Source organism: Temnothorax americanus, unplaced genomic scaffold, assembly GCF_048541705.1.
Source record: "Temnothorax americanus isolate GAGA-0224 unplaced genomic scaffold, ASM4854170v1 Scaffold11, whole genome shotgun sequence".
Lineage (NCBI taxonomy): Eukaryota > Metazoa > Arthropoda > Insecta > Hymenoptera > Formicidae > Temnothorax > Temnothorax americanus.
Window position 1 is genome coordinate 2,001,944 of NW_027509242.1, and position 15,115 is coordinate 2,017,058.

At 39.2% G+C, this 15,115-nt stretch overlaps 4 protein-coding genes across 7 annotated transcripts in view; 2 read left to right on the forward strand and 2 right to left on the reverse strand.

Annotated features, from left to right (window-relative positions):
* Cycg (cyclin G) overlaps positions 1-15,115 on the reverse strand; it is a 35,859-nt gene that overhangs the window by 17,595 nt on the left and 3,149 nt on the right. Inside the window, exons 2-7 of one of the 3 annotated variants that reach the window (XM_077426374.1) lie at positions 13,935-14,200; positions 13,316-13,732; positions 12,858-13,112; positions 12,388-12,596; positions 12,231-12,299; positions 10,309-12,123 (exon numbers count right to left, since the gene is read on the reverse strand). In XM_077426374.1, coding sequence (XP_077282500.1) covers positions 12,254-12,299; positions 12,388-12,596; positions 12,858-13,112; positions 13,316-13,732; positions 13,935-14,081 — 1,074 coding nt within the window. In that variant the 5' untranslated portion in view covers positions 14,082-14,200 and the 3' untranslated portion in view covers positions 10,309-12,123; positions 12,231-12,253. Of the gene's footprint in view, positions 1-10,308; positions 12,124-12,230; positions 12,300-12,387; positions 12,597-12,857; positions 13,149-13,315; positions 13,733-13,934; positions 14,201-15,115 lie in introns of those variants that run through there. The other 2 variants (XM_077426372.1, XM_077426373.1) reach the window with 2 other exon arrangements.
* Positions 969-3,338, forward strand: LOC143908627 (myo-inositol 2-dehydrogenase-like). Its single transcript, XM_077426370.1, has 4 exons — positions 969-1,143; positions 1,597-1,842; positions 2,125-2,506; positions 2,678-3,338. Exons 1-4 carry the CDS (start codon positions 1,061-1,063, stop codon positions 3,131-3,133), a joined length of 1,167 nt encoding a protein of 388 aa, XP_077282496.1. The 5' UTR covers positions 969-1,060; the 3' UTR covers positions 3,134-3,338.
* Rngo (DNA damage inducible 1 homolog rngo) lies at positions 3,795-8,247 on the reverse strand. Of its 2 annotated transcripts, none has more exons than XM_077426366.1 (6): positions 7,674-8,242; positions 7,011-7,223; positions 6,681-6,935; positions 5,915-6,220; positions 5,675-5,794; positions 3,795-5,358 (listed from the first exon to the last, which is right to left on the reverse strand). In XM_077426366.1, exons 1-6 carry the CDS (start codon positions 7,942-7,944, stop codon positions 5,147-5,149), a joined length of 1,377 nt encoding a protein of 458 aa, XP_077282492.1. In that variant the 5' UTR covers positions 7,945-8,242; the 3' UTR covers positions 3,795-5,146. The 2 variants fall into 2 exon arrangements, with proteins under 2 accessions (XP_077282492.1, XP_077282493.1); XM_077426367.1 differs by having other exon boundaries at positions 5,196-5,358; positions 5,671-5,794; positions 7,674-8,247.
* On the forward strand, positions 8,283-12,116 carry LOC143908640 (60S ribosome subunit biogenesis protein NIP7 homolog). The gene is made up of 4 exons (XM_077426389.1): positions 8,283-8,582; positions 8,692-8,917; positions 9,005-9,145; positions 9,281-12,116. Exons 1-4 carry the CDS (start codon positions 8,527-8,529, stop codon positions 9,398-9,400), a joined length of 543 nt encoding a protein of 180 aa, XP_077282515.1. The 5' UTR covers positions 8,283-8,526; the 3' UTR covers positions 9,401-12,116.

The following is a 15,115-nucleotide window of genomic DNA, read 5'->3' on the forward strand; positions in this document are numbered from 1 at the left end:
AGTTGTTTATCGACAATATTAACTCGTATACATAATCTTAGCTTTTATAACAGCTATTTCTGTTTTAAAGGCCACACTGGAAAACAATCAGAAGTACGTCTAATTGTTATAAGGCGTAGTTTTTACGGTTTCTTCTAAAATTACAATATAATGAACAAATGGCTAGCGTAATTACAGAGATAAGGTCCTTCGTTCGATACATGTCATCAGGTCACTGTGATAACAATTTGAACAAATACAGCGGTATCGCTCGATAATTATGCAGAATTACGAACGTAATTGCATAATCTTATAGAAATACATTAAGTAAATATATATCTCGTAGATAAATCAAGTCTGTTTTATGATTAAACCGTCAGCACAGTCGACCATGCTGGAAGCATTTTAAAGTCTTCTTTGTCATCATTTTACTTCGTTTTCGTCTCTCTGTCTCTCTTTGTCTCGCTTTCTGGACGAGTGCAGCGCAGCACTTCTCTCATTGTGGCTCGTGAATAAGTTTAACGAATGGATAGAACCATCTGGAACAATCAAATTAAACTGTTTTAATTCCAACTTTTTTTTTACACGTGTTTCGTGCGAGAAACACATCACCTGTTAACAAAAAAATTACATAATAAAGATTAGATATTTCAATTAATATATTATTCAATAATTCATATTGCAATAACTCATCTCTTTATATTTGTTAAAAAGATTGTTAGGATATGTTATGTTATTTGCTATTAAGAATAAAAATAAAAACGGTGAAGGTATTTAGAAAATCAAGGAGGAATTTAGACAATCCTTATCGGTTAGAAACGATAATTCTGTTTAGCAGAAATCCTTTTATAATTTATATCGTTATGCATTGCCGACCACCAATAATATGTTATTTAAGAGATTATAAAATTTATCTTTTATCTATTTCCAAACGATATTCGTCACAGTAAACAGCCCCCACTTCCGTTCGTCTCTACGTATATATAAGAAGTTATTATCGAAGCATCGTTGGCCATAATAACCGGTCTTTCGGTCGCAACAGATTTCGGGATAATCGAAGTATATACAATTCGTAATAACAATGGCAACTGTGAAGTTCAAAGAGACGTCTCCATACCTCAAGCCGAAGAGTTCACCACCTGCGGAAGATTATATCTATAGCAAGTGAGTAATTCATTCTTGTACCACCGCGCGAGAGCATTATAAATTCACACTGATACATCATGAATACTCAATTAAAATCCTTTCGACGAAAAAATCATTTATCTTCAAAGAACACGTTAACTTTCACGTTCCTAAAATTTTATTGCTACAATTTGATTTGTAACTTAAATTTAAAGCCGATGACACGACGAGCGAGATGGATGTACGTTTGATAAAATTCTGGTCCTGAAATGAAAATTATCTATTAATCGTAATGAACTAATTTTATTCGTTTATCTCGTCTGATTCGTGATCTTGGCAATTGATCTTGTAAATGACTTTTACATATGTGAGCGCCACAATTAACGCGGTTTTTTACTTTCGCTTATTTTGAGGGCGGGAATATATTCGAGATATCTTTGAGTCTTGTTTCTGTTTCTGATATTCTTTCACTAAGAGAAAGATCTTTCGTAGATATATAGAAGACCTCGCTCTGAAGACAGATAACCGGGAGGAACCTATAGTTAAATTGGCTCTGTTCGGTGTGGGTCACGCCGGGACGATACATATATCGAATATAATTTCTAATACACGTGTCCAGCTTTTATACATTGTTGAGGATCTCGAGAGCAAGTGGGAAAATGTGCGAAAGTACTGGCGTTTGGACAACGTTACCTTCCTAAATAGCAAGCAATCTGACAAGATATTCAAAGACCCCAAGTAAGTGGCTGTATGAAAATGAAAAAGCGCTGCCGATACGATAATATCAAAAGCTAAAAGTTAAATAAATTTAAAAGTAGAATTAAAGTTAAATTAAAAATTAAGCATAATAAATTATGTGCTATATAATATGGACTTATATCTATAATGTAAATTATGTGTTATAGATTATATCAATATAGATTACTTTTATAACCGGATAATATAGATCTATACGTATAACGCAAATTCATATCTATACAAACAAACATATATAATTGTCGCTTTTCATGATACGTAAAGCGTTAACGCGGTCGTCGTGGCGTCGCCGGCTTACACGCACAAGGATATCGTTATTAAAGCTCTGGAAGCGAAAAAGGCGGTCTTCTGCGAGAAGCCTATAGCGGAGAATATCTCGGACACCGCCAAAGTCTACGAAACAGCCAAGAAAGCCGGTAAGCCGCTGTTCTGCGCGTTCCAGCGGCGATTCGATCCGAGCTACTCGAACGTGCGAGACCGTGTTCGCAACGGGGAGGTAGGACACGTCCATACAATTAAATCGGTCTCTCGTGATTCTCCCCTGCTCCCTTTAGAGTACTTGAAAACTTGCAGCGGGATCTTCCACGACACCATGATCCACGATATCGATGTAGTTACCTGGGTTATCGGGGAATACCCAGACAAGGTGCGATTTTTACATATTCACATATACAGCAACTTCGTGTGTCTATATGTGTAGCAGTTAATATCTTGGGAAAACGCGAATTTTGATCTTTCGTAATTATCTTGAAAGATTTAAAAAATTGCACGAATCGTCGTTGACTGTCCAAAAAAATTATGGGAAATACGATTGCAGGTTGCGGTCCTGGCCGACGCGAATGACCCGGAGATCAAAGCGACCGTCGGGGACTTCGACACGGTTGCGGTGATCATGCACTTCCCGTCAGGGACCGTCGGCTTGATCGATGTGTCGCACACCAGCTCGTACGGATACGATCAACGACTGGAGGTCTTCGGTCCGAAGGGCATGGTGCAAGCCAACAACGTGCAGATGAATTCCGTTCAGCGGCAGTATGACCTGCAGGGGCCGACCACCGCCCCGATCTGTTTCTCGTTTCCTAGCCGTTACATGAACGGCTATCGAAGAGAGTTCGATCACTTCATCGATGTGGTGCACGGTAAGACTGAGTCGCTGGTCAAGTCGCAGGAGATCCTGGCGGTGAGTAAGATCGCTACGGCCTGCGAGGAGTCCGCTCGCACGGGGAAAATGGTGAATCTCAAGTGGACGGACAGCGAGTTGCCTGATAATTAATTAGGAAACTTGACTTCAAACAAAAGTGTTATTGTCAGCAAATATTTTTTTGGTACAGTTTTTGTAAGTTACAAATAAAGCAAATTGCTTGATTATCGCGTACAAAAAGACAGTAAGACTTATAAATAAATGTTATTATTACCTTCTTTAAATTAATACTTATAAATGGTACTTTTCTAAATAAATGTTATTCATTTAAAATTTATACGCGAATCTCTCTCTCTCTCTCTCCTTCTTTCATCCAGAATGATGTATCTGAAAGATAAAAATACAGATATGTAATAAATGTTATTAAATGTGATTTTTCTTTTCCTTTCTTTTGGATCTTTTCCTTTAAGATCACAATTTATTACCCTCGTATTTTGTTTGTGTTATTATTTCTGTCATTCATTAAAAATATCTTATATTATGTGCGGAATAATAGAACTAAAATCAAACTGGAACTGTTTGTTTAATTGCTGCTCTAAAGCAACTGCTTTCCCATTGGGCTATTGGGTTATTCCGGCACACTCCATATTGTTTAGATTGTAAATCATAAATGAAGGTTAAATTACTTCCATTGAAATTATTTTGGAAATATATAACTACAATACGTACATATCTTATTATCGTTTAACAGCTTTCGCTAAATTAATGTTCAGTGGGTAAATAAATCACGCCATATTGTTCATGTTTTATTTATGACAAAAAATTACAATGTACCAAATACCTTGTAAAAAAAAATAGCAGTATAAAATCGACATTATCGGTAAGTTGGATACACACCTGCATGGGAGACGTTTCTTCATAACTGCTATCGTGTAACAAATATCTTTATTAAAAAATGGAAAATCTTTCTATTCGCCTTTCATTATCATTTTATGTACAAAGTCGGTATTTCTTCGGTAAACAACGAGGAACCGAGTTTGAGCTGAGTCCAACATCAAATTCAAGTCTCTGAAACATTATCAAGCCATAAAATCGATGTTCTAGCGCAAAGATTCTGTCTATCCCATTTCTTGCTCGATTTATTTAGAGTCTATTAATACTAGATATATACATTTGTCCATATTCACCGCGTAAATGAAAAAACTACAAAGAATACCGCGAAAGATACATGCATCTTTCGAGGGGCGTGTAGAAAAATCTTATCGCTTAGGTATTTATGCTGACTCTCCTCAGCGCAATTACGTATACACAAGTCTTATTTTACAAGATCATGTGGCATCCAAAAACTAAATCTTAATATTTAATGTATAATTATATCTTGCAAGTATGCATAATGCAATTTATTACATTAAGTATTAGGTCACGTAACAATTTAATTCCTCTTTTAATCAATTGTATCATAGCACAATAGTATATATATTTTATTTACACAATATATATACTTTGGAAATAATGCAATTAGGCGTTGCGCGTATGCGTATGCAAGAAAATATACAAGGAAGTATGCTTCAAATATAACTTCTTGTCATCTTAACTTGGAACTTTTATAAGATTCAATCTAATGCGCGTATTCTCCAGCGTTTTTCAATGTTCTTCCACTTGTTTCCGAGCTATAAAAATTTTTCGATATCACCGCTATTGACCACAGTGTCAAATCTCCGTTTACTGAAGGGCCATATTGTAGCGTATCTTCCCCGTTTTGTGAATCGGTTGAAATCTTCAAAAATAATGTTCTTCCCTAACGCTTTCATTTACGAGATTGGATGTATTAAAAAGCAAATAACAGACAGACCATAATAACATTGTCATTCAAATGATGTTAGAATAAATGTACCATTAGAATGGAGATTACGGGGAAGTTTCATATTAACAAGTTCGATTCCAACGATTTCACAAAACGGAGTATCAACTGTAATTAGAAGTATATCAAACAGCTGTTGATGACGAAAATACTTAACAATTGTTTCGAACGTTGTTTATCCTCTCCATCCTTTTATTGCCTATCTTATATTCACAATTTTCGATCTATGCCTGTCTCCCTCTTTCACGATAGCTCGCGTACTCGAATCGCAATGGTGACAACTTTCAAAATTTTAATGATTTCGCAAACAGCGCGGCGGTAGCCTGCGTTTTATCCCCGTTAAACCTACGCAATTCCGCAATGACTTGTGCCCTGGTGAAACCCAGGGCCTCCAGTTCCTTAACCGTGGCTTCCGTGAACGGATCATGCGGATAGATTGTAGTCTCTAAGGCGGCGGCGGGTCTTGATGACCCATGATTACTGCTGCCTTGCCCGTCTAACGAATTTCAATGAAAACATTTATCAATGACGAGGAAAGTTGTATCTTCTTTAAAAAAGAGGCAAATAAAATATCAAATGCTACAAATAACCGTGCAAATTAAATGTTCATAGCTTTGAGCTGCTGTCGAGAACAAAAATCAAGTAATTTAAATTTATTTAAAGAATAAGCAATGGTGTGTAGAAATGTACTAAAAACAGACCAGGCGCATATAGGGGAAAGATAAAGTTAAATATTTTTTTAATTTTAATAAATGAAGTGGAATAAAAGGACGAGAGGATTAAAAGGATAGCCTGGGCTGATACATACTTACCGTGCTGCTGCCTCTGTTTCTTAGCATCCCTCGTACTATCCTCGAGAGCTCGCTGGAGATCCTTGTCGTCTATAGATTCATCGCTGTTTCCGCTCAATTTTGCACACTCCGGTAAATCGCCTGTAAAAATAATGATTAATAAATTATTAATGTTCGCCAATGTTTCTTAATCTCACGTCTGCTCAAAATTAATTAATCTTAAACATGTCGTATTAGTTACAAAGAAAGGAAGAAACACACCTTCCGCCAGAAATGTAGTTTCAGTGCCTGTAGTTCCGATTTTCAAGACATTCTTCTTCAAGTCTATGCAACACTGATGTCTTTTGAGCATGTCCAAGCCCAACAGCATGTCCATAGGCTGTTCCTCAAGGACGCTGAAGGATGTTGTCAGATGGTCGTTGCCGATCTGTATTTGTACCATGTGTATACGACCGATTATGCGTTGTACTCCAACGCCTTTGGCGACTCCCGCCCACCTTGTGTCGACTAGACGCATAATGTGGCATCTCTCGGCGCAGGCAGCGGACATAATAGTAGTTTGTGCACCTTGGGTCACAAAAAAATAATGGCTTGTTGACGTTACGATGCTTAGAGTCAATTTTGCAAAATGCATTTTCTCCAAAACCTCCTTTCCGCATTTGTTATTTCTAGGATCGAGATCGAAATACATTCGAATATATTTAAATCAAGATTCAGCCTTTTTTTCCTGTTTTCGCGGACAGAGGTCAGAAGTTCTAAAATTAAATTGTTTTTCTGCATGCCGTGCAGAATGATTATTCGAGATGTCAGATGTGTACGTTTAAAAATAGACATTTACTCAGCCGCCCTCTCCCTCCCCCGAGATGTATAACAGAAGAACAAAGATACTTAAAAATAATCTCAAGCACGATACAATAAAGATCGAAGAAAGGACTTGCACAAAGACTTTGTTTTTCTCGAGATGCGCGTGGAAAATCGACGCGTTTCCCCTTGCTACCGGAGGTAGCGCTTGGCCCGGGCAATTTACCTGAGTCAATAAATGCCTTAACCGGAAATCCGTTGACTTTACAATTAATATACAACATGACGACGGTGCCGAAGGTTTCGGGATTGTACTCCATCGCGGCCTCCATATTTGCCTCGATATTCTTCTGTCTGATCTCTTCGGCGATCAGCCGCTGCGCTTCGGTGTCGAATGGATCGGCGTTCATCATTCTCAGCCGTTGCGCTTGCCGTTCTTCTCGAGCGGCTATCTGCTCTCTGAGTACAGTCGAAAATCTATCTATAACGCACGGATATTTAGGCCAAAGGTGCAAAACGCAACGTTAAGCTGTAACATTCGAAACTGCTCGCTTACCAAGATTTCCCGACAGCAGCGCGTCGGCCAATCTGGGATTATTCTGCTTCAGCAACGCCAGCTGATCCGGATTAGCCAGGAACATGTTCTTTATCATAGCCGGATCGTCCTCGCTGCGAGGATTTTGTACTCTGTTGTTTGCGATCGGCGACGAGCGCTGATTATTGCTGGTCCCGGGAATTCTGATGGAACTGAAGTCCAGTATTGGAATGGCTAGAGCGATGTTTCTTCAAATTTAGTACGTTCATTTATTTCTGGCGAGATACGTATGTTTGCCAAGTACAGCACAAAGGGGAGAAAGATAAAAATAAATTGACATTGTTTTTCAAGTAGGTATCGAGGCTGAATAGCCAAGATTGACAAAGGCATGTATAATTAAGCGGAAGTCAAAGGCCGAGGCTTTCAAGGCCCCTATCGTTATCTACGTTCTATCAGCAAGATAAATGATAAAGCACGCCGTTGGGATGCAACGCGGAGCATAACAAAGACAAACAACGGCATAAAGATAAATAACGTTCTTTGGGCAGTACATTAAAGGTTACATCGAAGGTAATTATTTAGAATACGGGCTTCACACCTCGAAAAGTAAAATTATTAAAAAGTTAAAGCAAAATTTCCCGCTTAACCACACACGGTCCATCCATCCATCCCTCGGGTACCTACATCTGTTGAAGGGTCCTTGCATGTTCAGATCGCTGCCCCCGCTCTGGTGCATGTGCTGGAGGATGACGGCGTCGCCGTCGCGTATCCCGTGGTCGCGCAGCGACTTCTTGTCGTCCATCAGCGGCCGGCCGTTGAACGCGATCACGATCTCGTGGGCCGGCACGCCGCTCTCGATCTCGCAGAACGCCTTGAAGTTCTCCAGCTCCAGCTCCTCGCTCACGTCGAGAACGAACACGCTGTCGTCGCTGAGCGTCGTCACCGTCACCTTCATCGCGTGCGCGCCGGTGGAGCTTCACGAATCGAAACGCGAGGTCCACGTCAAACCCAGACCAAACCACGCGTCCGCCTCGCTCTCTCTTTCTCTCGCCGTCGACGGGGAAAGTGCCGGGAAGGATCCGCGACGACCGCGACGTGATCGCGATCGGAGAAAGGCGGCTGGCGGCTGGCGGCCGAGAACTCGTGCGGAGTGGGCGGGGAGACGCGGTGGGAGGGACGGGCCGATCTCGCGACGAGTCCTCCGGATGTAAACACGCGAGACCAGCTCAGCAAAAATACTCCCCCGACGGCGGCGAGACACGAACGGACACGATCACGCGAGGCGAGACGGATGACGCGGCAGTGCACGCGGCGGCGCGGTCGACATCAACAATCGAACGACAATCGAGAGCCCTCGTCTCGACGCGGGCGTCGATAGGCTGCGATTTTCTGCGTCCAAATTCCAAATCGATGGACGTCGTATGACGTCACGTCAACACTGCACGTGTTCAAGCTGCAGAGATATCTCACGCGGAGAAATAATTTATTTTCAAAGAAAATAAATAATTGACGGCACGTTCCCCCGTATATTCTAAGGATGAAGCAATTATCGGAAGAAAGAACGAAGCTCGTGTTCGAGAAACTAACAAAATAGTGAGTAACTTGGCAACCTCAATTATTCACTCATTTCCCATAATTTTCCAGTTAAATGTAGATAAGTGCATCGAATATTGATAATAAATTACAAATTGACTTGTCGCAGCATTGGCACTAACGTGAAGAACTTGATTGATCGACCGGACGGGATGTACTGCTTTCGGGAGAAAAAGGACAGGGTGTACTATGTGTCGGAGAAGATATTATCCTTGGCGAATACCGTGGGAGGTGATCACCTGTTGAGCTTAGGCACCTGCTTCGGCAGATTCACAAAATCGGGGAAGTTCAAGCTGCACATTACCGCGTTACATTATTTGGCCCCTTACGCGCAGGTGAGTGTGCGCCGTTGAACATGTTTATACCGCGAGATTATGAGCAAGCGTTAGTTAGAACTTTTCAAGAACAATCTCCTTGTCTAGCACAAGATCTGGGTGAAACCCTCGGCGGAGCAACAGTTTCTGTACGGACATCACGTTATGAAATCAGGTCTCGCTCGTATAACGGAAGGTACTTCTCAGTATCAGGGTGTCGTCGTGCTTTCTATGAACGATTTGCCACTGGTATGTGATATCATATACTGTACAATTATTTCTTGAGATTACATTGTCGATTGTCTCTCTTCGACATCGTTGCGCAAACGAAAGAGATAATAAAACGATGTAAGGGGCTCATTCATTTTCTATTAAATATGTCAGGGATTTGGCGTTGCTGCAAAGAGTACAGCGGACTGCAAACACGCGGATCCGATAGCAACAATTTGCTTTCACCAAGCGGACATTGGAGAGTACATACGTTCAGAGGACACGTTGCTCTAGCAAAGATTCACATGCGTGTTATTTTTTCAAGGAAACGAAATATATATCCAATTTGTACAGTAAATTCGATGTCTTCTTTGTATCTTATAATTTACGTCTCCACGAGTCGTGTGACCTTATAATTAAAAAAACGCATTACATATATTGTATTTAGTTAGAGATTGTTACATGCTTGTTGACATATGTTGTACGTATGTATGTGTATGTACTTTCATCATGGAACAGACACGAATGGTGATTGTCTCTCTTTGCAAAACAAAAGATTGCAGTTATAGATTTATTACTTTATCTCTATTGTATTTTTCTATTATTTTATTACAAACGAACTTTGTGCATTACAAATTCATTTTTTGTCGTCAATGTAAAAGGTAAATGCACCGTTTTACCTCTTACGTGTTCCACATTACGCAAGAGGATCTTTGAAAGAAACACGTTATCGTACTTGTGTTGACGAAATTAGAAACTATATGTAACACATAATACCGACAAGTAAAAATTTGTGCTCTTTTTCAATAAAATTAATCGGATGAAATAAATAGCATATGTACACGACACATAGAAATGATATTCTCGTGATAAGACTTTTCTATTCTCTTTATCCGAAAAGAAAAAAGTAATTTATCTCATCTTATAGATTTAATATTATAAAATCAGACTCTTCATCTCGTTCTTGCAGTCTCAAATTTTTAATAGCTACGCTGCATCTGCAGAAGACCCATCTTCTTAGCTATAATCCTGAGATGCGTGATTTTGCTCAATTGAATTGTGCTTCCGTTACATTGCTTGCGGAGCATTTCGGCTCGTTTCCAGTAAGAACACCGGTGACTTTATGAATATCCATGCGTGGTGATTAGAGATTTGTTAGAAAATTAAAAAAAAAAGCTTCGTGGAATAAAATTTGCACGATGTATTGATGCCGCAAGGCAAAAAGAGAATGTATTTTCACAGATCACGAAATGAAAGTACGGTACGACTTATGACTAGCGTAAACTGGCTAAGATTTGCAAACTTATTTGAACCAACAATTGCTTTTTTTTTCCTTTTTCTTCAGTTACAAAGACGCAGATGACGCGGACTAGCTCCCGAGCGCCAAATTGTGAGCTACCGTGAATCGCAAATAACGATTTATCGTTTAACGCATTTGGTGTGTAGCACAAATTCACGAGAAATTATGTATGAGGATATATAGAAACGGTCTATAAAAGATTCAACGTTTTTGCCAAATAAATAAAATTACAAATTATGTTGGCTCGCATTACGACGCGTCGTTCACGCGCTTTCATCTGCTTGCGGACAAATTTCCATACGATGTCCACTCGCTTCTCACATTTCGATATTTCGTGATTGCGCTTAATCCTTAATTGATCGCGTACACACAAAATGCACGCAGTCTACACATTTATACTATATTATGCGATCAATTAAGACTTAAGGACAACGACTTACGAGTATTTCTTCGTGTCTTTTCTTTGACACGTTCTTATATTACTTTATCGCGACGAATCAGCTAATAAATGATCGTAAAGCTGATATCAATACTGATATCAATACAAAGCGTTTGTATTATTACGGTAAGAAAATCTAATCTGAAAACGTACGAGATAATCTCATACAGAAAAGAAGCGATTCGAATAAAATTCAATTTTTAAAAAAGAAAATGCAATGATTTATCTTTGGAACATACATAAAAAGAATCACGTCTTTTCTTTGATATTGCAACGCGATAGCGAAATTCGTCTCCAACACTCTGGATTACACATTTGTGCATTTCGTAGATTTCCCCGTTATTCGTTCATTATTTATCTGAAATGTGCGTACACGCCAAGAAATTCATTCAGAGTGCAATAAACCTATTTTATCGATTGTTCCGTTTTCTCGACGCGGAGATACGAAAGAGAAGCGTATTTCGCGAGACATATTGGCACTAGATCTGACGAAATGGTTTTCTTTCTTCGTCAAATCTAGCAAGCACATGTTTAAGCGCATTCAACTCTCATTGGTATGTCGACCAATCTTTATAATCTTTTTTTCCTCCAATAACCGTTTTACGTTATACGAAATTTTCAACACACTTTCGCAATTCTCATTATTACTTTTTCTTTTATAATTTTTCCTCGTTTTTAACACATCTTGTAAATATATAGATATACGTTTTTGCTAAGCGATGTTGTTTTACTAAATAGATAATAACTATAAAGGATTTTTTTTTGTATCACATTAATTTTCAATATTTCTTAAAGATGATTACTATTTCTACTCGTCACAGTGTTTATGTACCTGTTCGCCTTCTCCCTCTCCCCATCCCTATAACAGCAATTCAATCTTATCACAGGAACGGGGAGGGGCACAAATCCTTGTCTTCTTCATAAAATATTTGCACAAATATTCCAAAATACATGCGTGTAATGCGATGAGAAAGTAAGCCGAGATTAATATATGGTGCGACTAATGAGGAATTTACATACTGGCAAAACATATATATTTTATACAGTAAAAGACTCGTGTCTTGCTAGTATGTACATTTCAGTAGATGACACAAACGGAGCTTCTAAGGGAAATTATTGTAACGCGTGAAACGACATTTGTACTCTCGAGTAAAATTTTGATCTTCGTACTGGAAAAAGTGAAAATCTTGCGCTTTTACTTGACGCGTAGACCAGACATGTCCAGTATATCAAAAGTAGTTTACTTGATACACTAGAAGAAAATGCCAATGCCGTACTCTGAAAACAAAAGTGAAAAGTGACCATGTAACAAGCATTTATTTCCAAGATTTGTAACAATTTATAAAATATCTTTACAACGGAAGAATATTTAATAAAAACCGTACCTCAAAAAACTGGTGGTGCCACTTTAACGTCTCTTATTGCCATGGCGTCGAGCGTATTTACGGGTTTTCCTGCAAAAGAAAAAAAGATTCAATTCGATGCTTTAACAATATATGATTTTTTTTTTAAATTGTGACCTAAAGAAGTGGCGATAGATACCTGATTCTGCTCGGAGACGGAATCGGCGCATGTTCCGCGATGGCGGGTAGCACGGATCTGAAATTGTGGGTCGGACGTAAAATACCTGCGGTACGCGACGAAACTTTCCAGATTAGTTCCTGCCTGTAAGGAGTTTGCTCCTGGGCGTTATACTTGCTAAGTATAGCGCCCACCGCCTCATGAGTAGAGCAGAAACTCTCCTCTGAAATCTGAAACACGACAAAAACATGAACTTTAAAGATCGACAAATAAATTATACGAGCCGAATTATCTCGTGATTATTTTCGCTCTATTTATCTTAATTTGTTCTTTGTTTAATATAAATTTCCAATTTTTTTCCAATTTCCATTTATTTAAAGAATTTACATTTTACAAAAATATTTTTTCCCCGTACGATTTATTTCGACATTTTATGTGTTCTATTCAAAGTAAATAATAAAACTTAAACCAAGTAATGAGGTAACATTTACGTTGCATTTCTCTTGGAGCCCCATGGCAAACTGCATAAGTTCGTCTTTCAGCAACTGGTAGGATGGCGCAATGGTGGATGCGTTGTGTGAAGATGGACCGTCAGCAGACACAGTGACGTCCGCATTTGCATTCAGCCGATTAACAGCGGCGTCCAAATAAGTGCAGAGTAATACCAGAGCCACCTCAGATTGCCTGAGGCTCGCGCAATTACCGTCGCAAGCCACCATTTCCAATCTGAGGATCAATTCGGACTCCTGTAACAGGACGAACGGTGCTCGTGAGAGCGCAGTCTGACCACATAATTTTCGTGTCAATAAAACTGTACTTATAAAATTGGCATACAACGACTTAACAAATACTTCGAATGCTGTTAAAGCTTTATGTTTGGTGTCGAGGATCGACGAACATAATCTTTTTCTTTTTTTCAATTCTATAAATAGATTAGATGATAGCTCACCTTGATGATGCTGGTATACACGTCATCGAGATGCATTTGCTTCGCCACCGCGTGAAACATATTGTTGAACAGCTGTAGAAAAGTCAAGGTGGTAGTGGGCTGAGTACCGGGTACCCACTGCAACTTGTCTCGTATCACCCCCGACATACGTCTCAGGTCGTCGGCCGTGCATCGACATTGCGAGATCGAGACTAGATGGTCGGCATCTATTTCCTGCGCGCATTGAATGGCGGCTATGTAAAAGGCCGACACGCTGATGCAGGCCATATGCTTCTGTCTTGCCTTCATTTTCGTCAGGAAACGGTCCATCAGATTGATCGCAATGAAGAATACATCCGACGACAAGTCGTACACCACTTTCAGGCATCTTAGTACATGAGCGGATCTGTCCCGAGCACCAATCGTTATCTCATCGTCCTGGAACGTACAGACATTAGTTTGGTAATTAAACAAGTATTATTATTAATCTGTAATCTTAAAAATTAAGGGCACTAAAATCTTAATGCGTCAAGATGTGCAAGATGAACTGGCGTGGCAGATAAAACTTATCACAGTTAATAATTTTATTGATGCTGCTTATAAAATTTTAATTATTTCTTCCGCGCAAAACAATTCTCACCTTTGTTGTAATAGGTAATTGGTGGAGGTCCGGTTGAAATTTAACCTCCTGGACCAGATTCGAGACCAGGTCCTCTTGCAGTTTCTCGAGCGGGGGGATGGCATCCGGTACAGGCAAGACCGTGTCCATTCCTGCAGTGTGTGACATCGCAACAGCTAACTACAACAATCCGACTACGACGACCCGGCGGCCAGGGTTGGCTGATGTAGTGTGGCTGATGAGAAGAACCACACAACAAGAATGGCGCAGCTGGCCAAGCCTTGTATCTGTAAACAGAGTATAAACGATTCGTGATAAACTTTGCGCGTCCGTACAAATCGTATCGTTAACGAGAAAAATAAAGTAAATATTATGAACACGAACACCCTGTTGTGGCTCTATACCCTCGTTTTTACTTGTAGAAAAATAAAGGTTTTATTTTTTTTTATTTTTTTTTTTTTTAGAATAGCTTTCAAATTTATATGACTGGAGTATCGCAGAATTCACGAACTTTGAATAATAGATTGAGCTGAATCCAATTTCGATTTAAATTCGATTTTTTTTGTAAAAAAAAAAAAAACATTTTATACATGTATTGAGAGATAAAGCTACTGTTTTATTATGATTTTTATTACTATAAATATTTTAATTACAATAAATTTTCAATTTTTATCGCATTTGACAGACAATATACGTCAACATTTTTATCTCAACTTTGACTAGCAATCTTTTAACTTTCTACTGAAGAGTTAGTCTTAACGTATCGCAGAGCTCTCTTTTCATTGTTACGTACATTGTTAAAGACATTTCCCAATTGATATTCGTCAACGTAGATCGCACGCACGGCGATTTAACATTTAACGTTACGCAAATGTCTCTGTTCGTGTCTTTAACGGTGAAATAATTGGGCGTCGTGCGTGATCAAACGCACAATTGTGCAAGGTCGACCGAATCTTTTTCTCATTTAGCACGGTTGTTCGTGGACAATGTAAACAAAATGCTACGTGCCTCTTTGCACGCGCGACCTGGTTAAAAAGAGAGAGTCTCAAGGATGCACCATCCTGATAAAGCACGTTCCTTGGATTCTCTTTCCTTTTCTTCTTTTTTTTTTTTAATTCGATCGCCTTCGCAGTAAGGTGAGAGAGCGGAACAGATCGGGTATAATGTATATATTGTATATGAAGCGACAAAAATGAGAAATA